We start from the raw sequence: 25,513 nt of genomic DNA, 5'->3' as shown, positions 1-25,513 counted from the left end.
GAAGAGCATCCCCTCTGTGACGTAAAACAGGGATGCTGTGTTTTAAGTCCATGAGTGTTGGAAAACCAAATCCGTGTTTAATCTGCTCCCTTCCACCTTGTTGCTCTTGTCCCGAGAATCAGCTGCTGTCTTCAGGAGGTACACAGAGGTGGGGACACAGCCTTCTGTGCTCTGAGGACTGTTTTTGCAGAGATGCGATCCACCCGCCTTGTGAGCTGCTGAGGACAAACCAGGGGAGATCTTGGACTTGGGTCGATGGACATTTCTAGCTCTGTGCCAAATCCCCCTGTGGAGTTTGTAAAACAGGTAGTGCTGCCTTCCACCAGCTAGCGCTGAGTGGCATCTGCATCTGTCATGCCAGCCTTCATGGGACTGTCACTCCTCACCAGAATGCAGAGCTAAAGGTGTCACTCGGCGAGCATTCTTCTACCAATCTGCTCTCTGTTCACTGTCCTCTCCATTAGGTACCACAGATAAGTCCAGGGGACACCAAAACATCTCCGTCCATGATGCCGCCTCCTTTGGCAGTACCCAGGATGGCGTCATCATTGACTTGCAGCAGCTCAAAAGGCAGACTGTGGTGTTTTGGTAGGCGGTGCACTGGGCTGTGTGAAGCTAGGTGGGCGTGAGCTTTTGGCTCAGCGAACTCCAGGAGAAGAGCGTTTTACTCACAGGTACACATGTGTGCTTGGTGCCCTCCGAGTTCAAATGACAGTGTCAGGTGTCTATGACTGGTGGAAGAGAGGGTTGTAAGCTGCCATGTGGGTCCCGAGCATCAAACCCAGGTCCCCCTGCAAGATCAAGTGCTCTTAACTGCTGAGCCATCTCGCCAGCTCCCAATATGCACTTCTTTAGAGAACAGTTATTTGAAAAGAAATGCTAGGTCTTGCTCCAGGATTATAAAGGCCAGATATGCCCAAGGCTGCAAACGGCATCCCATCTTCACTGACCTTCAAGCACCATTGACCCTCTGCTATGTGTGACCCATGTAGCAGAGCATCTGGCCTTACAGGATGGACCAGTGATACAGCCTTGAAGTTCAAGGCCTTACTCAGAACCAGCGGAGTTGAGCCCGTTGATAAGCAGATGAGAATAATACACTCGGGGACAGAATATGATACCTCCAGAATCAGTGGGGGCCTGATAGGTGGTGTGTGTATGAGGCCAGATTCAGCAAATCATTTACTTTATATGGAAAGTCCTCGGAGGCTCATGAGTGTCATGTCCTTTCACAGCTTGGGTCCTGGAAGCCTGACTATGGGTGACAGGAGAAAGAAATGACAGGCATGTGGTATGGTCCCCGTAGGGTCATATATTTGAATGCTTAGTCACCAGGGAGTGGCACTATTTGGAAGGAGTAGGATTAGGAGGTGTGGCCTTGGAAGAGGTGTGTGTCACTGGTGACTCTGAGGTTTCAAAAGCCCAAGCCAGGCGCAGTGTCAGCTCTTCCTGTCTACGGACCAGGATGTATCTCTCAGCTACTGGTCCTATACCACACGTGCCATCATGTCCTCTGCCACGGACGAAGCCTCCGAAACTGCAAGCAAGCTCCTAATCAAATGCTTTCTTTCCTAAGCGTTGCCTTGGCCATGGGGTCCCTTCCCAGCAATAGAGCAGTGACTAAGACACAGGGACACAGAAAAGCAGGGATGGGGAGTTATGGAGAGCTCTCTCTGATGGAGAAGCCACAGCACCAGAAGTTCAGCGTGTTTATTCTACAGTTGAACAGTCAGGCGGGGTTATTACATAAAACTGAACAAGGAGGCACAGCCATGCTTAGCTTTTTTATATGGCTGCTGGGGATCCAACTCAAGTTTCTCCGGTTTGCATAACAGACTAATCCATCTTCTCTACTTTTCATTTTAAAAAAGACAGTGTAAAATATCTTCGTGAATATACAGATTTTAGAGCCAGAGGAAAAGGGTAAGCATGATTTGCGTATCTGTTTTAGAACCGATACATGAAACAGTATCTCTGCTTTGCTCTGTCCCTCCACTTCTCCTTCTAACACAGACATCTTGTAGGAATCAGGGAAACGTAACAAATTAAGGCACAAGGATCTGAAGTACCAGTGTCTTTCTCACGCAAACACTCTCGCGCACTGTGACTAGAATGGCCAGTCCTTCCCCTTCTTCCAGGATGCAGGCTCACTCACCGGCTACCAACACCACTAGAGGCTATGGATGCAGGTGCAATGGAGGAGTTCCCTCAAGTAGGCGATGTTACAGAAGTGATGCATATCTTACTGGCTCTCACACTTCCCACAGTCTGTTGATCAAAGCTATGCCTGGCCCCACTGGATCCCAAAGGACTGGGAAGTAGGTTTCCTGTCCCTGGGAAGCAGAAGGTACATGATTACCTGACAGAACAGCAGAAGCAGAATTCACGGCAGGGTCTCCCGGTGGAGTTTCCTAACCCCCAATGACTGCCGTGGGGAATTTCCTTCTCAGTTAACAGTGGTGTCCTGGACCCACCAGAAGTGTGTCATATTCGAGGTATTTTCAGAGGGACGCCAGGGCCTAGGTCTGGTCTAGGAAGCCAACATGCTGTTGCTAGAGAGAGAGGTCAACTTCAAGCCTCTTCTGGGACAAGCATTTAGCTCTGCACCTTTTAGCCCTTGCCATGCCTTTTCTCCACCCCAAGAGTTCACGCAGTGGCAGCGGCTGCAGTAGCTACATTCTACAACACACACACACACACACACACACACACACACATACATACATAGAAGGAGGTGGGCAGAGAGAGAAGGGGGAAGGGACATAGAAAAAGAGAGGAGAGAGAGAGAGAGCGTTCTTTCTTCTCAGGACACCATCCCAGGATATTTCTGGTAGATAGGAATTGACCAGGATGCAGAGCCTAGATCCAACTGTATCAAACACAGGGCTGATGTACTCTGAGCCCGGGATGCTTAGCATGAGGCTGGGTCCTCTGTGGCTACTTACTCCTTTGTTTTGGGATAGGAACCAGTTTCACAATGTCATGACCTAAGCAACATTTCTGAGTGGATCTGCCACTGATGCTTTCCCAGAGGGCCTGACAGTGAGCAGTGCTGTGTACAATTTGAATGGTCTTCCTTCACCAAAACACAGAGCTTAGGCTGCCTAAAAACAATAGCATTTCCTCCATGAATGACCACTCAGCGGGCTGTCAGTGGGAGTGGGACCAGGATAGCTTGATCACATCACAGGGATAGCTCTGTGAGCTTCCCTCTGATGAAAGGTAAATCCAATGGCACTGATGCAGATGCAGAAACGCCTGGCCAGGATGCTGCTGACCAATAAACCAGGTGAAGGCCACACCTGTACGAAGCCCAAAGCCTACATTTCCCTCACACTTGAGAAGGCCAGGCCAGCTGCCTTCAGCACCCTATGTGTGATGCTTAGAGTCAGTTTCCAGAATCAGGTCACTTCAGTTAATGCTTCTGTGCTGGATCTGTACCTAGACACGTGGGGTGCTCAAAGCATGTTCCAGGATGTGTATGGGATACAGTGGGCCCGTAAGCAGATATGCATTATCCCGCTGTCTGAGGTTGTTCAGCGTGGACTACTTTGATAGCGGAGTTATATGAGAGGTTATGGCAGAGCCCATTTGACCAGTGATAAGCATGGGATTGTTGTGGTTAGTCAAGCAAAATGTACAGTTTTGACTATAAAGGTGTGTCCTGTCCCCTCTTGGTGGCAGGGCCATGCCAAACAGGCTGAGGACATTCTTCCTCAAAAGATCTAGAGGTCTCGTCACTACAAGGCAAGGCATGGCTGTAGGAGGGCTCCTTTCCCTGTCAAGAGAGACGGGGTGGGAAGAAGGTACAAGATCTGCAGTGTAAAGACATAGCCTGAGCACCCACTGCCGGGCTCCCTGGCTCACACCCATTCCAGCCACCGTCCTATGACTGTGATACCCACCAAAAGCAACTCACAGGAAACGTCTGACGTCTTCTGGTTACAGCCTCTCATTGTGGAAAATCAGGGCGGGAACTGATTGCCAACTCCCTCTCTAGCTCGCTTCTCTAAGTTACCAGGACAACCTGCCCAGGGATAGTGCTACCCAGAGTAGGCTGGACCTCTTATATCAACTAGTCATCAAGATAATCTCTTACCAACATGCCCACAGACTGATCTAATAAAAACAGGTACTCAAAAGAGATTTTTTTCCCCCCAGACGATTCAGGTGACAGTTAATACATACAAGGGCAGCATCCTGTCTTAAAGACTCATCGTCACTGGTCATGGTGTGTTCTCCAGTGTGGTCCTCAGACTTCACCCTTTTCCTTACTGTATCCCAGAGGAGGCACTGCCCTCCCTAAGTGTGACTGCACTTTGCCCCTCCGTTCATCATTTATCCATCACATAGCACCTTCTTAGAGCAAGCCTAGCTCCATACTCTAAGCCCAGAGCTGTACAAGCTAGTCTAGCTAGGGCTGGCTCTGACCATGGATCCCAGAAGAGGACAGACAGTTGGCTGAGATATGGCGCAATTCTGACAGTGCCATACGCCGGGTGTCGGGAAACACCGCGCGGAGACCTAGTAATGTCTAGAACAGCCAAGGGGGAGGACTTGATAGCTAATGAACAGCCCTTAGAGAACTCATCCTGTCATCCTCTCCATGAGGAGCTTCCTAAACTCCTTCCTGTTCTCCTTTGCTAAGACAGTTCTACAGCCGGAGTTCGTGCCTCTGGTCCTCTGGGAGGCAGGAGCTGTGTTGGATGATCCATCTGTTACTTGGACTTGGAAGGATGCCACATTCCCTCTGGTCCGTGCTGATGACTCACAACTCAGCCTCAGAAGCGTGGGGACCCATGAGCATCTGGATTCTGACAGCTTGGCTTCTTTTAATTCCCATCCTTCGCTAATCGCTTTAATGTAATAATAACAACCACGTGTGACCCCACAGTGGTGACTTCTTAAAAAGATATTAAGAGCAGTTGCCAGTTAAGGATGGGTCAGACACGAAATGTCAGAAAAGGGCAATAGTTCGGGGTGCCTGACTAGGGTCCAGCGCCACTCACTCTGTAGTTGACATCAGGGCTGTACCACAAGAGCCCTTTCTCACAGACACCTTGGTGGCCCTGCATTGAGTGTGTACTGTTTTTCCTGGAATCAAGCTCCCTTGAGAAGCACACCGAGATAAGGAGAAAACTCACCTCATCCTGCAAAGCCAGAAAGCATGCCTTGCAATGCCTGGCATGCCGGGCACCAACAGTAAGTGCCAAGGGAAATAACAGCTTCGGTTTGTCACTGCTGCCTCAGGAATGCTGGCCCACGCACTGAGTCCGCTCTTTCCCCAGCTCGTACTAAATAAACCCACCTGCTGCTGCTGTTCTGCTTGGAACCAGTTTCCCTCTGTTTAAAAACACACAGGAGCTTGTCGCACCTGACTCCATGATAGTGTGTACATGTATGTGGGCGGTACGAACTGGATTCCGTGGGTTTATAATAATTAATGGGAGGGTATTAAATTGGGAGGGAGGGGTGATGGGGAAGTGACCTTGGGAGAACTGAAGAATCCAGGGGAGGCAGGAATAGTCAAGATGCATTGTCTTGCATGTGTGCAATTTTCAATGATTACATGCCAAAATAATCTTTTTAAAAAAATTTACTTGTTTTTATTTTATATGTGTGGGTGCTTTGCCTATAGAACGTTGCTGTACCTCCACTGTGAAAATTCACATTAACTCCAGACATTGCCACGTCTCCTGAGGAATTGTCACACTGGTCAAACACTGGCGTGTAGGACCAGGGCCTGGCTCACCTTGGATGACCTTGGTAGTGATTGGTTTGGGCAGTTCATCATTTTGTCAACTCTGCTCTTTTTCTTTAAGAGCCATAGTAGACCTATAAGAAAAACTTGAAGGGAATTTTATTGACAAATAGATGAAAATTCAATAATGAAAAAAAGAGAAAAGCTTGTGGGGTAAAATTTAGTTTTTCCAAGTGTATTCATCTTGTTTAAATGAAACTGGACGCTCACTTAAACGTGCGTCCTGGAGATCCATTGTGTCACGTGGCCCCCAGGGCACATGCAATTAATGCACAGTGCATAAGGAGTTCTGCTAGGAGCTGTTGAGAATATGGCTGCCTAGGTATATAGAGGGGTCTGACCTCCATCCCCAGCAAAAAGAGAAAAAATTCCTCAGTGAGCAGATCTCATGGCAAGTGTTCTTACCAAAGTATAAAAGTTTTAGAAATCGATTATTAATGTGGTGAAGGCCAGAAAGGGCCTTGTGAGGTTTTGTTTTGTTTCGTTTTTTCCTTCAACTTAAATTGTCTGAATTATACAAGTCTTCTTTGCCCACAAAAGGCTGGACATTGACACCCCAAAGTAAGAGGTTCTCTGGATGCCCTTGGGTGCTGGCAAAGTGTCTGACAGGCTGAAGTGAAGAGCAAGGGAGTTGACAATTGTGGCATATTCTGAAGCTGAGACTCTGGGTACTAGGGGGGTACTCGATGCCCCAAAAGGTAGGGAACTTGATAGTGCAGATGTGAAAGTGTCACTGGGTAACCCAAGTAAGTGACACTAGGTGACCCTTACATGAAAACGGCATCAGACCCTTCGGAAAATTCTTAAATCGAGTCTAACACAAAATGCTGGGGCTTCGGGTTAATCTGCGCTTACATCCCAGACTCAGAAGTAAGGGTCTGGTACACTCTGGAGGGCGCTTGCATTCTCCACAAGCCTCCACTGGGTGCCTGAAGAGATGAGATTCTGAATGACCCTGCATTTTGGGGAAACTGGAAGTGGTTGCTAAGTGTGTCACCCACCATTGGGAGGATAAGACCACCAGGGACTCCACCTTAGTGGAAGCTGAGCTGCCCAGCTGAAGGCAGGAAGCTTTAGAGGAAGCAGTTGAAATGTTTGTGGTCTAAGGCCTTAAGGTATTTGCTTACTCCCATTGAGATAGTTCTAATTTCTCTCTCCACCCCTCCCTCCCTCTTTCTGTTTCTCTTCCCTCTTTCCCTCTTGCCTCTCCTCTCTTCCCCTCTCTCTTGCACCAGGCTTAATGGTGCAGGCCTTTGGCCCCAGGGCTTCGAATGCAGAGGCAACAGAGGCAGGCAGCTCTCTGAGTTTGAGGTCAACCTGGTGTATACAGTAAGTTCCAGGACAGTCAGAGCTACATAATGAGACCCTGTCTCAAAAAATAACCCCCCCCAATCCTTCTACCTCGCTTCCCAATTATGCCTTAGGTTAAGATCAATCCTCTTAGCTTTTAGCCACACCATCAGTGTGAAATGCTATCTTGTCTACCTTGGTGACCCTGCTGTTCAGTTTGATTGTATTCAGTATCTAGAACCCACTGTTTTCAGTAAAACTCCACTGAATTCTTGTCATCTCTCCTTGCAGAATTCTCATTTATTATTTGGATGACTGCATGCCTTCAATTATACATGTTTTTAATATTTCTGTGGAAATACTTCCAGGAAAGTCTGTTGGGGGGAAGGGGGTACTTCTGTGTTGCCTGCCTGTGTTTGCTTACTGGAAATGCAGGGTGTACCAGAGAGGCTGGGGATGCAAAAGCTGATGGTAAGATAGTGAAATATTTTAGCTCAGGCCAGTAGTTCCAAGAAGCTCGCCACGCAGGTCTACACCATGCAGGTCTACTTCCGAAAATCTCACCGGAAGTGTCATTGAAATCTGCTCCAGTCCTTTGCTATTCCTGTCACCCAACCCCTAACCTGTCACCTCACTGTGGCTTCTATAGGTCAGACTGTGGACAGAGTGCAGCTGGGCTTCATCACTCCAAAGTGTCTAGACTTCAACTAAGAGGCCTAAAGGGGTGTAGTGGTCAGGACCAGGCCAGGGGCCTCTATGGGCATACACTCCAATGTTGGGTAACCCATTCCTCCTGCTGGCTGGAGTCCCAGCTGCACCAGGTTAGAACTCCAGCCCGTGTCGTGACACCCGTGTTCCTAGAGCAGATGTGTGGCTACTGTGGACCCAGAGTCTGTCCCATGACCGTGTTTCCCCTGTGCTCTACCTCAGAGGCACACTAGCTAAGGGAGCACCACGGTCCTTCTGTAATGAGTTGGGCAACAGTATTGGGCCATATTTAGAAACTAGGGTGCAGCACATTTTCTTAGGTGTCCTCTTAGCTCTGTAATGTCGCCGTTTCCTTCCCTGTTCGGATTATTACAGTTCTCTTTGGTACAATGTTATTTAAACAGCATTTTCATACAACATATTTTGAACTTAGTCACTTGAGCTCCCCAACTCTTCCCATCCCTTCCCACCAGACACTGAGATTCCTTCTTTACTTCTCTTTGGCACGTGGAGTCCAGTTGCTGTTGTCCAGTTAGTCTTGTGAACAGGGTCTGCTCTGAACTGTGTTCAGCCTCCTAGCAGACACGTCATTAAAGAAGCCAACTATCTCTGTCTCTGCAGTTAAGGGTGGGATTCCGTGCCCACCTACCCCCACCCTCCACCTACCCCCACCCTCCACCTACCCCCACCCGCCCTGGAATTTTATCTGCCTGGAGCTCCTTCAGGCCTTGTGTGTACTGTCACAACTGCTGTGACTTCATATGTGCCACGGCTTTGTTGTGTTTGGTAAACACTGTTTCCTCGATCCTAGCAAGGAACTTGAGCATTCCACCCCTTCTTTCTTGGAGACCCCTGAGCCTCTTGTGAAGAGTATTATATGGACATCCCATTCAAGGCCGATCCCTTATTCTCTGCAAGCTGACCAGTTGGTGTTCAATGTTTTATTTTTTTAATCAAGTATAAAACATGGAATCTGTCGCATCTGCCCCTTCCTGGGGAGCCTTGCTTCCAGCGTCCCCTGGACTGAACAAGGCTGGCCTTGGTCACTGCTGTCCACCCCACAGAGCTCCACAATGCATCTCCTCACTTTTCAAATAAACTAACCATCTTCTTAATATGGGGGGAGGGGTGAATCACCTTGAGACTCTACTCCCAAGTCTGCCCTTCTGTGCTTGCCCAGACCCCTGATACCAACATGAGCGCTGATTAGACCCTGGCCTGAGACAACCCCCCCCCCAAAGGACTTTCACATTCAAGTTCCTGGCAGACCTGTGATCACAGTGGAAGCAGACCCCAGCATGCTAGCTTCTGCTCCAGGTTCCGGAAGCAAGGCTGCTACCTTTGCCATGGCTCTGAGGAAAACACCGTGTCCTGGCTCTTCCTCTGGCCCAGAGTAGAAGTGATCATTTCCTATCTGGCGTAGAGTAAACGCCAAGTGTGAAGCGATGACTGGGTACCACCCACGCCACGTTTCCTGCGGAGGATGGAGCCTTATGTCCACATCGCCCTGGTGCCAAGACTCTGTGAAGTAACCGTACTGATGGTGGTGTGCACGTAGGTGAAGTATGGCCTCTCCCAGGTATGCCCTGCTGCACATGTATGAAGTCCTTGAGTGCCAAGATACCCTCCCAAGTCGTGTAAGTTCTTACAGTCCTTTCGCAGGTGGTGGGACTGGGACTCGGAAGAGTTAGGTTCATGTTTAAAGGCACCAAGGTAGCAAGGAGCAGAGTCCAACCAAGATGGCCCATGGACAGGGCCAAAGGTGACATGGCCATTAAATGTGAACACTGTGTCCTTGCTGAGGACTGGGGAGTGCTTTTCTCCTCTGGGTCAGGTCCTAAAGACATGACATGAACGTTATACAGCCAGGATCAGGGCTGTGATGTCAGTTCCGTCATGATCACTCACAGTCTCTTCACACTTGCCTGCAAAAAGTTCCCCACGAGCCCAGGCAGCCTTCAGAGTTCATTAGAAAGACCAGTATCTCTGAGCCTTTGACTTTCAGAACCTAGCTTAACTTAAAGGTCTGAATGTTTTGTGTGTTAGACTCCATTGGTCACTTCTGCTCCACCCAGAGCGGCTGATTGGTCATGCTAACGGGGCATCCATCAGTGTCACTCAAGGGCCCATGCTGAGACCCACAGACTAGTTTTTAGGCTGCCGTTCTCTTTTAAGGAATAGAGAGAGGACAGGAAGACTCGTGCCAGTAGTATACGGACATAGAGATCTTTCTGGGAGATGAGTTTCAACCTTTCATCTTAGCCTCTCATCTGTCCCCGGACTCTCTGGCCACTCACCTGGGACCAGCGATGTTCTCATCTCTGGCTCTCTCTAGCTGGGGGTGTGTAGAAGGAGACTCATTGAAGCTTATTTCCATGGTCTTATTTGTGTGGCTTCTATATTAAGATCTAGAAGATCTTTAAAACCTACAGTTCATGTGAGATATTCCTATCATAGGAGGGGAGAGGATGAGGAGCCAAGCCTGTGTCAAAGCTTCATGTAAAGGGGCCTGAGAAACGTGTCCAACCTGGTGCTGGAACCAGGGGATGACCAGAAAGGGAAACTAGGAAGAAGTGGCACCCTGGTAGAGAGGTGACCCAAATGTCAGTGCCCTGGAGACACCCAGTCTTGGGGCCAGGAGCCCAACTGAGGGCTGTGCCTCTTGTCTCTCGTGTCTCAAGTTCCAGGCACCATCCTGTCACCATGCACCAAGTGCGCTGATAGCTGGAAGGCATGCTCGGTGCTTCCATCAATATCCCCAGTTTGAACAAGGCCTAGAAAGATCTATTTCTTGTAGCTGTTTCCTGCAGCATTTCCACCCACAGGCCAGGAGCTGGGATGTTTCTTCAGGTTTGGAGCTTCTGGGACATCCTTGGTCACTCATTTAGACTGTTTTCTTTCAAAGACTTAGAGAATATTCTTGTCTCTAGAGGTGTCCAAAGGATCACAGAGAGCTGAATTTTGAGTTCTATTTATTCCATTCTTTTTTCAATGACTATAAGTGATAAATTTATTTTCAAACAATTCTTTGGTATACATACAATTTACCATTTATTAAAAGCAAGTGCAAACTTGCACACTAATAAATATGCTTTTTTACTTTATTATTTTGTGTAAGGGTGTTCTGCTTGCATGTGTATCTGGCCAGAAGGGTGTGCTGAGTCCCACCTAGAGGTGGAGTCACGGACAGCTGTGAGCTGCTACAAGGTGCTGGGAGTTGAACCCAGTCCTCTAGAAGAACAGCAAGTGCTCTTAACTGTTGATCCATCTCTTCTACCCCTTGCTTGGTTTTTGTTGTTGTTATTGATGTTTTTATGGAAATTGGTAAACCGCAGCTGGATGTCTGAAATACTGTAACAAAGCAGCGTCAACTGTTTTGAGAGCTGTTTCCATTGTTTGCTTCATTTCTGTGCCGACTAAACCAGACCCGCCGCAGCTAAGGGTATATGGCTCAGTGGTAGAGCGCTCGCCTCTCATGTGGGAGATTCCAGGTTCATTTCCTGGCTGGGATCATCTTTAATACAAACTTGATTGGATTAAGAAACGCTGAGGGAATCAGCGAAGCACTCCTCTGCCTATCCTGTAATCTCATTTCCAGATGGTTAAATGATGAGGTCTCTGACCTAATGAAAGGATTAATCCCTCACTAGTTGCCTCATGTGGTAGCCTCACTGGAGAGGGTGGAAGGCCGGGGAGGCTCAGCTGGAGGAAGTAGGTCACTGGAGAGGCTAAGACGCTATGTCACCCTGGCCCTTTCTGTGTTTTTCCATTCTCTGCTTCTGTCCAACAAGAAATAAAGGCCAGACACCCCCCACTCCTCTACCCCCCCATACCCCCACTCCCCATCCCTCCACCCCCCACGGCTCCTGCTGCCATGACGCTCTGCCCAGGCAATGATGCACTCCATGTTTTGAACCAGGGGACCAAAATCAACTTTCTCCATCTGAGCTGTTTCTGCTCCACGTTTCGGTCACAGTTACTTAAAGTAAGACAACAAGAAGATACTAGAGCTACAGAAATTAAAACAAGCTAAGTGTACCACAGTTCCTCCCATCGGGACTGTGAAGTTAGGAGTGTTAGCAGAGGCACCAGATGCCTAAGGAAATGCTCTGGTGTGATCACTCACACCCAAGACACACCAGCTCCTGTCCTGAGAGTGGGCAGGGCTCTAGCCCTATCCGCTGTCTGTCACGGGGTCCCTTGAGTCACGGAGCTTCCTCTCCATAGTACAGAGAAAGCCGCTCCATTGAGCGGTCTCAGGGTGGGCGGGAGGTGTTTCAGGTGCCATAAGGGTCGAGCCTAAGCAGTTAAGCTGCTGTTTCACAGGTGCTGGAAACCTGTTGAGAATGTGGGGTGGTCACTCTGTAACCACCTCAGAGCCTGTGGGCTGTGAACTGCAACAGTACGGCATGCCTGTCACTGAATACCAGCTACTGTTAAAGGCCCCGGCGCTGAAATCAGGGTTCTCGTGATGATCATGAGGCAGAGCCTCTTTAAGCTGATGTTAGGTCATTGAGATTGTTGCCCTCTGAAGGGGCTAGTGTGGGTTTGGGGGGACCCTGGCTAGCTCCCCAAAGTTTGAAAAAAAGCAACTTGGCCCCTAAAGTCTTTCAGGATTCCTGTTTCGCCATGCGTGCCTTCATTTCACACGTGCACCCACCGTGATGATCAATCATGAAGCCCTGTCCAGGGGCAGAACTAACGGCCCCACCTGCCTCAGTCTCTAAACTGTGAGCTTAGTAAGTCTCTCTTCTTCATAAACTACTCAGCCTCGGGTGTTCTGTCATAGGAACAAACTGGATGCGGCCAGCCCAATCTTGAGATGTCATACACTGACTTCTGTAGGTCTCATGGCATGTCACTAGAGCCACAGTTAAAACTCCGACTCAACAAACCCTGAGGCAAATCCAGACTGCACAACTTCCCAGGTATCACTCTGTGCCTACTGCTCACTGTCTCCACTCCTCCGTGCATCCTGTAGGGCTTCTTAGGTGAGCTACAGTAGACGACTCAATGGGTAAAGAGGGCGCCAAGCAAACATGAGATTTATTTATGTGTGAGTTTTTTGCCCAAATGTACCATCAGCATGCTATGAGAGTAGACCGGAAAAGTCTGGGATTGCAGGTACCGGGGACCCTCTGTGTGAGTGATTGGACCATACCTGTGTCCCCTGAAGAAGCAGCCAGCACTCTAACTGCTGAGCCATCTCTCTAGCACAGTTGTTCTTTGAAGGCCCCATATCTGCCTGCCATTTGTCCTTTCCACTCCCTAAGGTGCCCAGTACCCTGCAGCAGGCAGCAAGTCACAGCAAAGACTACACCGGGCAAAGCAAGAAAACGCCACAGCGCAGCAAGTAGAGCTTCCAGCCGCAAGGGAAGCTGGAGAAGCTAGTTAAGATTGTACCTGCTCGCTGCTGCCTCCTGCTCCCCACCATCTCCATGAACCAGGATTTTTCAGCTTCTGTCTCTTGCCAGGGCAAGAGTTTTGAATGTATATTTTAATGTTTAAAATTAAACATTAATTCATCCCGGTAGCTCCCCATCCAACCTTTCTGTCTCTTCTAAAAAGCTTGTTAACTTCTGCCTCTCTATTCATTATGGAAACTATTTCTCTGCTCTCTCAGAAAGAGCGCTGCATATTTATACTGCTAGAAACCTTCTCTGCTCTTTTAGCTACTGTGTTTTCATGCACAACCCGAGCCGTGCTCTTTCTCCATTAAACTTTTAGCAGGGCATAGCTTTTAATTACCCTTTTTCTCAAGCCCGTCTCCGACGGGAAGGTTTCCAGACATACAGTAATCATCATGGAGTTTTCAAGTGGAGCCTTGTGCCTTGGAGCCAGCCGCAGAGAAGATAAGGACACCATGTCCCCATCTGCCCCGTGTCTTGTCTGGAGGCTTCTTGGGGCCTCGGCTTTGTTTCTCGCAGTCACCTCCCTAAGCATTCACATCTGCCCAGGTTTTCTGAGGTTGTTCCCACTGCTAATCAGGAAGAAGGTATCTGTTCTCCCTTCTCTAAGCCAGACCTTCCTGCCCGCCTCTACCTAATGGCCCCTCAGATGGAGATGGCATGTGAGAGATACCTAACCCCCTTTCTAAATGAATTCCGCTTCTTCCCTTTCTGTCTGACGAGCCAGTCAAACCGTTGAGTTTTCTCAGCAAACTCAGGATGGCAATAGGCATGAAGTCAGTCGGGGACTCCTCCCCTCCACATGGGCAGAAAGCAAGGTTTGGCATAGACCACCTAGTGGTGATGCTCCTAGTTCTGTGTCCTCAGCCCGCGGTCCCCATATCATCTTCCCTAAGCCATAAGCCGTCTGTGACCAACTCTGTCCCCATCATCTCTGTTATTGCTCAGCTCCTCAGCAGCATTGCCTTCCTTCCATCCGCACAACTTCACCTCCACCGTAGCATCTTGGTCAGCCTCCGAGGTGCCAGGTGTGCCAACCCCTTCCTTCTCACTAGAGGACACCAAGCCCCTTGGCAGGTACCCTCCAAATGCAAGCACCTGGTTTTTAAATCTGCTCTTTCCGCACCTTATGACCCTGGACCACACTACCTACTAGGCCTCCCTTTCATTACCTTCACGGCAGTCAGGCTCTCCATCCCCCTTCTCCACCAGCTGCCCCTCATAGGGGACCAGCTCCTGCTCTGTAAGCTAACAGTAGAAATTCTCTCTGGCTCACACCTATCATCATTGTGCTCACAGGAGCGGGCTGCAAAATCCCCCCCTTTCGCATTTCCACTTTATGAAAAAGCATCACGTGTTCACGGCAGAAAGTCAATCATACAGAACATATAACAAAAGTTGAAATACTGGACCAGCCTGCTTCCAGCCCTACCCACCCTGGGGTCCCATGGCAGCAGCCTGGAGGCTTGTTCTGGGCTTCCTGGATAGTATGCAGGTTCTCGAAGGTCACCAAGGTCAAAACACAACCTGAGTACCTTTCACCTGAGACTACTCTGGGGTCCCACAGAGATGCCTTCGGATGCCCCTGGCAGGAAGAAGATGAGTAATGTTGCTCGCTCCTTTGTTATCGGCACTGATAAGCTACCAGCATCAGCATCGCTGTTATTAGATTATATGATCATCACCTCGTAGCAGTGGCTTGTGACTCTGCAAATTGAGGCTATCCTGGGTTATCTGGATCTCGCTCCCTGTCGCTGTGGTAGGTTGGAGTTCCTGACTGACTCTGTGCCAACCCCTACCCTGAGTCTCGAATAACTCATCAGTTTGACTGACTCAGCAGACAGAGTGTGAAAGAAGCAAAAAGAGTTTAGAGAGGGGGTAAAGACATTTTCAGATACCTTCTCAATAGGTAGGCCATCGGGAAGGGTTGTCTGCAGCTGCCTGCCTCCGGCAATGCTCATCGGACCCAGTGTTTGGTATGTACGCAGACAATCCAAGCTAAAATACTGTCACAAAAAATTCCTATGGTAAATCTGAGGGGTTACATGGGTTAATAAAGGAAATCTTTTGGAAATGTAGCTAGTAGCAACATTTGCCTAGTGGATGCTAGTGAAGCTCCACCCCAGCAGGACCAAGCAGTGTATGTTAACATACAGCATGTATTTATCAGACCAACATGCCGGCACTGCACCAAGAGGGTGACGGTGTGTCTGTGTATGTGTGTGTACACACGCATGCACGCATGCGTATGTATTCATGTTAGGTATAGTGTGTGAAGGCTGATAATTCCAGCTACTAAGGGGGATGAGGCGAGAGAATTTCAGGTTCTGAGATAGCCTGGGCTACATAGCAAAATGTCATCTCAAAAAATAAAGGCACTAAATGAATGAATTTTGGTGAAATGCATAGTGTCCCTAAAAGGTTTAATATTTATTTTTAAACACCAAATCCTATCCCATGTGACAATTTCCTACCATTTGATTGGCCCGTCAGCAGTGAGTTGTTAAGCTTTAAGTCTGTGTGCTCTGGCTGCATTTTATACAGGGACAACACAAAACCAAGACATTAAGGCTTCGGTCTTAATCATAACCCAAAATAATATTTTACAATTTGTATGTCTTACAATGCAGTACCAATAAACATTAAAAATCTCCTGAAGTTCTTGAGATGGAATCTGGGGGCTCATGCATATTAGCCAAGTGTGTTACCACCCCCCCACACACACACACACACTATATCCCTAACCTCCACCCCGGTCTCTTAATATTGGAGTTCCAGGTGGTGATTTTTATATTTTTAATTTGTTATTTTATTTCATTTGTGCTGTATTTTGTCTGCATGTATGTGTGTGCCAAGTGTCTCCCGTTCCCGTGGAGGCCAGAAAAGGGTTTCAGAACCCCTGGAACTGGAGTTACAGAGTCTTCATGCGGATGCTGGGGACTGAACTCAGGCCCACTGAGCCACCCCTCCAGCACAGGTGGTAACTAGATTAAGAGGGTATGTGTGTCCACACTGAATATGGACAAGTGTGAGCATGTGTGCACAGTGTTTTCTCAAAAGCTCTCAATTCACCTCCCCGCCAAGACTCCGGAGTTGGTCCTCAACCTCCATAAATCTGCAAGCCTTCAATGCCACCCCTCATGTCGCAGTGACCTCCCCAACCATAACATTGTTTTCCTTGTTACTTTGTAACTGTAAATTTGCTACTGTTAGGAATATGACTTAATATCTGATATGCAGGATGGTCTTAGGCAACCCACAGGTTGAGAACCGCTGCTGCTCTAGAGGGAGAGATGTTTTCATATGCACAGTGGGAGCTTCCGGCACACCTCCTGCTGAAGGCCCCAGCCTGGCCCAGTCCATTACCCTCCAGCCCTTTGCCCTGGCCAGAGCCCTTGGTCCCCTCTGATTGGATCTTGGCCACACAGAGACACTGCTGGGATAAGGGACCTAATTCCAGAAGGGTTCAGATGGACTCCAAGAATCCAGAATGTCCGTTGGAAACATGGGATTCTGGTCTTGCCAGGCTTGTTAACTCTGAGTTATCCACTGTCAAGACGAAACCCTACAGTCCATCCTTTTGAAACATAAACCCTCAGTCCAGACTGTTCCTGTGAAATCTGATATCTCCCCTATGTTCCTCCCAAAACTGAGTCATGAATCCTTCCCCACCACATATAGCCAAGTGCCTCTTGGTTAATCCTTATCAGTATCATATGTGATGACTCCCCAGGAAGTGCTTAGAACATCTGCCACCATATTCCCTGCATTGCACAGGCGTGACGGCTGCTATTCTGAGGGCTCCCACAGCAAAGGGATTACTAGATGCTGCAGGCATTGGCAGACTCCCACTCCAGAAGGCAAACATTTTGGAGAAATCTCTGTATTCAAGAAATCAATGTTTGTCCAAGTTAAATTCAGAAAATCGTGAGTCACGTTTCATCCTGAAGAACTGAGACGGGAAAATTACCCATGCACGTGGCCACACTGTCCCTTTCCAATATATACCATTAAAACTGGAAGTAGTCACCAAGAATCTCAGTGGTGTAGGGTGAGGTAGCAGGGACTTGTCCTCTGGTTCACTGCACAGGACACCAAGGTTCTCACAGCCTGGAGTGCCTTGTGAATGAGCCCAAGTGTCTTCTCTATTCAGGCACCCTAACAACTCTGATGCTGAGCTCAGCGCACTATGTGCACAAGTATTGAGTGCCTGCTGTGTTCCAGGCACTGCGTTAGGCCCTGCGGTGCTGTGGTAAACAAAAAGAAATGCCCCTCCCCTTCCAAAGCTTGTATTCCAGAGGGGATGTTGAAAAGGAAACGGGCAAATGATAATCCAATGGATGAAGACACAGAGGTGGTCGAGGGCGGGGAGGATATACATCAGGACCTTTGTTGGCTGCTAGATTTCACCTGTCACACTGGGGGGTGGGTCACACCTTCAGAGTAAGTGATGGACTTAGGCTAGACACTTGGGTGGACCCAGCTTCCCTCCTCACACCACAGACCTATTGCAGCTTTTAGGGTGTTGCAGGCTGCATCCTAGCATGCTGGAGGACACTTAGAAGCACATCTGGACCACTCAAACTCTCAGACTTTGCCCCCTGGCGACGTTTTGCTGTTCTTTTGGGGGAGCCTGCCCCCTCCTCAGACCCTGGAGTCCTTCCACTCCTGACCGGGGCTAGCATCCCCTCTCCCCTTTGCTCACACTGCAGTTCCCATGGCTGTTCCTGAGAACACCGCCCTCTCCGCCTCTACCCCCAGGGTGGCCTGGGAATACATAAGCTTGGCAACACTACGCCTTAAGCCCCAGACAGCAGGGCAGATGCTCCAACTCAACATGCATTTAACTAATGACTCTGGTTCCATTTTCCATTTCCCATCCAGCTCCCAGGGCCTGGCACAAGGCACAAGAAATGTAGGCAAAGCTCTTGGAAGAAGCGAGGCTATGTGGCTGCAGGAGCAATAGACATGAAGTGCTCCAGGCCCTACGCTGGGACTGCCATGTGCATGTGCGGGAAGAAGGGAAGAAAAGCCAGCTCAGGGGGTCCTGAGCCATGTAGGAAGGGGTAACAGAGGAGTGACTGACTGGAGGTTGCTTTGTATGATGTATTCTAAGTAGGGGGATCCTGAGCCCTCCATGCTGATGGGGGGGGGGGGAAGCAACATAAAGGGAAGAGATAGTTTATTCTGGAGCCATTCTGAGTGATCATGCCCTATCCTAAAGTCCATGTTCCAATGTGGAAGCAGTTTTATAAGTTTTAATCTTACTGAGCAAAGGAAGTCATAAATCAAGGTAAGTTTAAAATACATTAGTGTCTAAGAGAGGTGCTCATAGCAGATGGGAGAAGGTTTTCTATAGGCCTAGGAATCTATCTGGTGACATTCTTAGCCTTTGGGCTGGTGGGAGCCAGTGGTCTGCTAAGTTAATAGATTCCAAAAGGTTTGTATCCATCAGTCACAGAACATTAGATCTGACACAGAGGTGGGCAAGGAATGGCTGTTCTAGGGGATAAAGCTAGCCCAGGACAAGGCAATTCCTCTGGACCTGCAGCATTCTAGCCTCTCCCCAGCCCTGCAGTTCTAATCAGTCAGTCCTGCAGACAGCTTCTTTTCAGTTCTCACACACAGTACTCAGCAGCTCCTCGTGACCTGCCGTGACACTGTGCAGAGCTCACAAGGATGCTCACAGCCCCCACATGTGGGCTCATGGCCCTCTGACTGCTGAGGGGAAGATCACGGTCCAGGTAGCCACCCAGACAACAAAGCACCCCAAAAACTGCACATCAGTAAAGCCAGAAGCCTTCAGATGACCACGCTTCAGTTACTGGCCAGATAGACCTGTGACATTACACACCGTGAGATTTAAAATCACAATTATACAACACTGTATCCACACATACATTATATACTATATATATATATATATTCTCAGGATCTCTGGAAGAGCAGCCGGTGCTCTTAATTGAAAAAGGGGGGAACTCACGCTACAAGAATGGGAGGTCCAAAGTCCAAAATGGTCCAGCGAGCACTGAGTAGAGAGAGCGCGCACCTACCTACTCCGGTTTTTCTACTTGGGCTCCAGGTGGCCACACCCTAACCAGATGTCATTGGTTGAGCTTCCCCATCATATATATACATCACATACGTGCTACATACACTATATATACATGTTATATACACTATATACACACAGTATATATTTTATATATTCTATATATACACACTACATATACACATACTATGTATACACACTGCACATATACATACAATATACAGACACGTACATACTATATATATACTAGCATATACACAATATATACACATACATACACACTATATATACACATACATGTTATACACATACTATATATACACATATATTATACACTCTATATACATATAATATACACACAAATATACATATACACACTATACAGATATATATTATATGCCCACACTGTGCACACATGCATATACACACACTCATATGCATGCACACACACACATGCATGCACACACATATACATACTCCACTGCTGTTTGTGTGGAGGAAAGTTTAAATGCCCAAGGATTCTTAACCAATTGCCCCAAAGACATATACTGTAGCTCATCCTTGGATGAGGGACTGTATGTCTGGGTGCCCTGTGAAGAGTAGTTACCCTCCCAGCTGGGCTGAAAGTTCTGCGATTTTCTATAATTCTTAAAAACTAACACTAGGGAAAAAATAATAGTAGGATATGGCATGGAGACTGTCCAGAACTCCTCTCAGAAGACCCAGGCCACAGTATGGTCCAGATCCCCGAGAAGCTCCACTAGGAAACATCTCCCCTACAGACCAAAGCATTCATCCTGACTGGGTTCCTCCCACACAGGTCTTATCACGGGGAAGTGCTGTTTTGTGGGATCCCTAGCCAGCAACCCTCCCATGGGAGGGGCCTTGTGAGACGCTCCTTCCAGGTTGCAGTGAACAACACTTGAGTTTTCAGGCTTGTCTTGGTTGTCTTCCTCTGACTAGATTAACAGGACTATCTTTAGTGTTCTCCACAGGATGATCCTCCCAGAGACACTAACATATCCCATTTAACTGTGTGTGTTTCTGCAGAAGGAGAAGAAGAGTGGGCTGCTGAAGCTGCTAGCTGGGGCATCCACCAAGAAGAAGTCCCGCTCCCCACCATCTATATCTCCAACACACGACCCCCAGTCTGCCCTGGATACCTCACTGCAGGGTGCTGTGGGCCCTGAAGTGTCCCCACTGACCGTCCACGGCAGGGCAGGTTCCTGCCCCATAGAGAGTGAGATGCAGGGAGCCATTGGGTTGGAGCCACTGCACAGAAAAGCCGGCTCTTTGGATCTGAATTTCTCTCTGTCCCCTTCTCGGCAAGCAACTCTGTCCATGGCTTCCATCCGCCCTGAACCTAAGCCACTGCCCAGAGAGAGGTAAGGAGGTGAGGGTTTTTTATCTCTGTGTCCTCTCTTTAGGACTAACACCCAAGTTCTGGAACCTTCTTGAGGACTGGGCAAGTTTGCCAGGTATCAAGTTTAATCAAATGTTCCTCTTTACCCAAGCCCTGGGGCATACTTCTTATTCCCAGCCTGCCTTTTGTCTAAGTTAGGGTTTTTAGTGGTAAGAAGAGACATCATAACCACCGCAACTCTTATAAGGAAAACCTTTAATTGAGAGGGCTTACTTAGTTTCAGAGATTTAGTCCATGATCATCATAGCAGGGAGTATGGTAGCATGCATGCAGACATAGCTCAGAGTCATGCATCTTGTGGGCAACAGGAAGCTGACTGAGACACGGGGCTGAATCCTAAGCACAAGAAACGTCAAAGCTCACCCTCACAGAGACACACATCCTCCAACAAGGCCATACCCTCCCACTGCAACAAAGCAGATAACTCGGCACCAAGGGCAAAGCCAAGCAAGCAAAAGATGCGATGTTCTTGCTTCTTATATACCTTTCTGTAGTGGGGGGGAGGGGGTGGTGGGAGGTACACACCTTTAATCCCAGCAGTGGGGAGGCAGAGGCAGGCACATCTCTGTGAGTTCGGGGCCAGCCTGATCTACAAGGGCTAGTTCCAGGACAGGCTCCAAAGCTACAGAGAAACCCAATCTCAAAATAAATAAATATTAAATAGTTCTGCAGTCATGTCATGTCCAAAAGACAGCATTCCACAGCGCTCTGACCCCCCCTCCAGCTCTTACATTCTTCCTGCCACTCCTGTAATATCCCCTGAGCCTTGGAGGAGGAGACATGAAGCTGTCTCACCTACGGCTAAGCATTCAGCCGTTACCTACTCTGAGCATTGTGACCAAGTGCGAGTCTCTGCAATGACCACTGCCCCTTGGGAGAAGCATCTCTTGGACCAAAGCTGATAACAGTATTAATCTTTGGGGAGAAGCATTAATACTATAATTATCCAGAAGGCAATTTGATTACTATGTCATGTCAATCTTACAGGGCAGGAACTGTGGCTTCCTCACAAGGGCTACGACTTCTCCAGCCACTGGCTTCTGGCCAGGTTTACAGTAGAAGATGTGATTTCCTTCTTGCGGAGCAGGCCTCAACTCCGAGCAGGAAACACCCCATTGTAGACTTGCCGCTATTGTACCGGTTGGCCAGTTGATAGTGTAGCAGGCCCACCTTTAGCTGAGCAAGGCTGCTGGTCACTGTTCTCCCTGTAGTGCCCTGCATAGTACAGTGCCTTGCAATACTGAGTGCTAGCCAATAGGGAAGACGCTTCCACATCAGTTCCAGCCTGGTTTTCCTATGTCGTACAATTAGAGCATGTGATTATCTTTTCTGGTGGCAGCCAACTGCAGTGGCAATTGCCTCTTATTTTAGATACCTGGGAGGCTCCCTGACCAACAGTTCCAAGGGAGATTCAGTGGCAAATTAAAGAGCTTTGGGAAAACTTTAAAAAGATAATTTTACAAAATGTGCAAAGTAACCCCCCACTGTAAGAACCTACCCAGAGAGAAGAGGGGATAGAGAGCTCAAAGTGGCGGGTAGGCTCCAGGGCGCAAGAGGGATAACCTAGGATCCCCCACACACACACATCACATGCTGTTCCTTCTGTCCTCCCAGGTACCGTGTGGTGGTCTCCTACCCTCCACAGAGTGAAGCAGAGATTGAACTAAAGGAAGGTGATATCGTCTTCGTACACAAGAAACATGAAGACGGCTGGTTCAAGGGGACTCTGCAGCGGAATGGCCGCACGGGCCTCTTCCCAGGCAGCTTTGTGGAGAGCTTCTGAAGGCCACTGCTCATGTCCAGTTCTGCCTTCCAGGAGAGGGTACCCAAGAAAGCACTGTGTGAGGAGGAAGCCTTGTCACCTAGGTCCCAGGGCCTTTCTAAAGCACCTGTCGAGAACAGCCAGATTGGGGCGATGACACGGTTTTGAAGTCCTAGTTGAAAGCACATATGGATGCCATCCTGGTTGTGACAGCCATACCCTCAAGTGACATATGGATGCCGTCTTGGTTGTGACGGCCATACCCTCAAGTAACATATGGATGTCGTCTTGTGACGGCCATACCCTCATCGAAAGCACACGAGTGTCCTTCAAGATCATGCCATGAGTCTCAGTGACCAGTACCACAGAAAAAGTTGCCCACGTAGACAAATGCACTACTATGCCATCCAGCAGCTAAGGCAATCTTAGTCGGTGCACGGTTGGGAGCCTGGGTGCAGTGTGGGGCCGTGTGCTAGGGCTGACAGCAATGGAGAGTAACTTCCCCGGCTGTCCTGGGCATCATTCCTCTATATACCTCTGACACCTGCCATCAAGCCCCACACACAGGGCATTTGTGGTTGAGGAGCCTGACATAAGGGCTCTGAGTCTCCAAGGTGTCCAGTGGGGTCCTGTTGGGTACCACAGAATCCTTATGGCTTTGTCTCCTACCAGGATGATAAGGAACACATTTTGGTTTTGCCACCACTGTCTCTGCATTGCTTCCTTCTTACGGCACCTTTTTAACGTACAAGTCTTAAACTTTATATATTTCTAATAGGTCAGACGCTGCATATTTTTCATGCATCTGGTGCTGATTTTTGTAAAACTAGAAATCACTTGGGTAAGCTTCGAGGAAAGAAATTGAGGTAACATCAAAGGAAAGTTTTATATATTCCCATATGAAGTTGGGAGCATATTGAGGAATTCCTGTCTGTAAAATCTAAACATTGCCCGGTGCTTCCATGAGGTGAGGGAGAAAGTCCGCCAAGACGGTCACGTGGAGTCTGAGAGGGTCTTTCCCAGCTGCTGGCAATAGCCTAAACCACATGCTCCGTCTATGTAGCAGTGACTATGATTTTTTAAAAAATGGAAACGTTTTGAGGAATTTATTCTGCCTTTTTGTGTGGCAGGAAAGCACACACACACACACACACACACTGACCCCTGAAGCTCCCTTTGATTGCTTTAGAGAGAATGGCTAAAAATAGCATTCTTAAAGTGTGTCTTGCTGCCAAAATGCAGCTTTCACAACAGCTCAGATCACTACCTTGCAAAGGTTTTTGTCTCCATTTAAAAAAATAAGTAACTTCCCATATCAGGCCAGGCAAAATTCCATCTGCTAGAGACCAAAGGTACCATGATAATAAGAGTCTAGCTCATGACTCCAGGCTTCCAGGGCCTGGGGACACTGGAAAAAGAAACAGGCTGGTTTCTTTGGCCCTGAGGCCTTCCTGTAAAGTTCACTGGAGAAACAGCTTGCTTCCCAGGAGGTTCCCTGAGTGGCCACCAAGAGGTATGAGTGGCACACTTAGAAACACTTTTTTCACCTCAAAAATATCAATCTGTGAACCTCTGTGTACATTTTTTACAAAACCACCCAGCCCTGTGCCAGCCTTTGGTATCAGGGGCTATCCCTAGTTTCTGTAATAAAATAAGGACCACTCACCCTCAACGTTCCTATTTGAGGCTATGATTTAACTAGGCGTGACCGCCACATGAAAGCATTGACGCCTAGGGAAAGTCTCTTCCTCCATGATAGTAGACTTACTGGACATAAGAAAACTGTTCTGAACCAATGAGCTTAGGCATAGGGGTCCCTGTGTGCAGGGTCAGTGACAACCACAAGGTCTCTAGTCACTGCCACTGCTAAACTACTTGCCCATCTGTGCACAGATCTGTGTATGGTTAAATCCATGCTGTCACCAGGGAGGTATACCAGGATATTTCGTGTTTTTAGTGGAGCCAGAGCTAACTCTGGTTTCCAGACAATCAAAGTCCCCTTTTCCCTCCTCAACAAGATCGACTTGGAGTCAACAGGTCAACTTTGACCTGTCCTCCTTTCTCGTGATGGTGAGGAGGTAGCAGCTTGATAGAATGCTGAGGAAAGTAGCAAGGTTTGGACAACACTAGGGGGACCCTCTCCTAACAAAGTCCTGGGTTTACACAGGAACTATCTTGGGAGGGAAACAGGGCCCTAGGACTCATTCCAAGGTGGGGCTCGTAAAAATACACAATGAGCCCCATGGTCTAAGTATTTTGAATACTCTCAAACCCTTTAACTTGCAAAATCATGTATTCCACAGTCCAGAACAAAAAAGAGGTACCTTTCCTGGTGTACCTTTGAGGACACATGTCTTGGCTACCAAACTGTGAAGCCAGCAGCCCATCTAGAAACTTCACTTTCTATCCTGGCCAGTGGCATGTGCTTCTTACTCATACAATGGCATTTGGTGGCCAGGTGGTTTTCCTTGAATAGTTCTCAGCCCTTCAGATTGAGGGTCACCATGGAGACAGGACAGTCCAGCCCCAAGAAGACTGAAGGAAGGAACAAGAGAGATAAGACAAGATGGTCTGTGGTGGGGTGTGAATATAAGGCTGGGCACTCCAAAACCATTCCAGTAGACACGGAAGCCCTTGTACTTTGTACAACACACATACACACAAGCGTGCAAGCACATGTCCCCAACCCCACATTGTTTCTATTATACACCAATGTCAGTCTGTAATTTTGGATGAATTGACAGTAGTGGCAAACTATGATGCCTGTGTTTCTGAGTCTTTAAATAAACATGACCATGGAGAGGCTGTGTGTCTCAATAGTGGGAACAATGCAGTTGGGGCAGATGTGAGCCTGAGAGTGGGCGGGATTCAGGCCCTGGATGGGACAGAGTTGAGAGAGCTGTCTTAGTGTTCTATTCTTGTGAAGAGACACCATGACCAGGGCATCTTATAAAAGAAAGCATTAATTGGGGTCTCGCTTACAATTTCGGAGGATTAATCTATGATCATCATGGTGGGGAGCATGGCAGCAGGCAGGCACACAGACGTGGTAATGGAGCAGAAGCTGAATGCTCACATCTGATCTGCCAGTTGCAGGCAGAGAAACAGA

At 48.3% G+C, this 25,513-nt stretch overlaps 1 protein-coding gene across 1 annotated transcript in view; it reads left to right on the top strand.

Moving 5' to 3' along the window:
• The window catches only part of Sh3rf3 (SH3 domain containing ring finger 3), a 264,667-nt gene extending 239,464 nt beyond the window's left edge, over positions 1–25,203 (top strand). Inside the window, exons 9-10 of the mRNA XM_075980221.1 lie at positions 20,270–20,604; positions 22,257–25,203. Of these exons, the coding sequence (XP_075836336.1) occupies positions 20,270–20,604; positions 22,257–22,425 (504 nt within the window). The 3' untranslated portion in view covers positions 22,426–25,203. The remainder of the gene's footprint in view (positions 1–20,269; positions 20,605–22,256) is intronic.
• Positions 25,204–25,513: the final 310 nt, after the last annotated feature.

This window comes from Microtus pennsylvanicus, chromosome 7, assembly GCF_037038515.1.
Source record: "Microtus pennsylvanicus isolate mMicPen1 chromosome 7, mMicPen1.hap1, whole genome shotgun sequence".
Classification (NCBI taxonomy): Eukaryota; Metazoa; Chordata; class Mammalia; order Rodentia; family Cricetidae; genus Microtus; species Microtus pennsylvanicus.
Note: the sequence above shows the minus strand (reverse complement) of the source record. Positions and strands in the feature narration are given on the sequence as shown.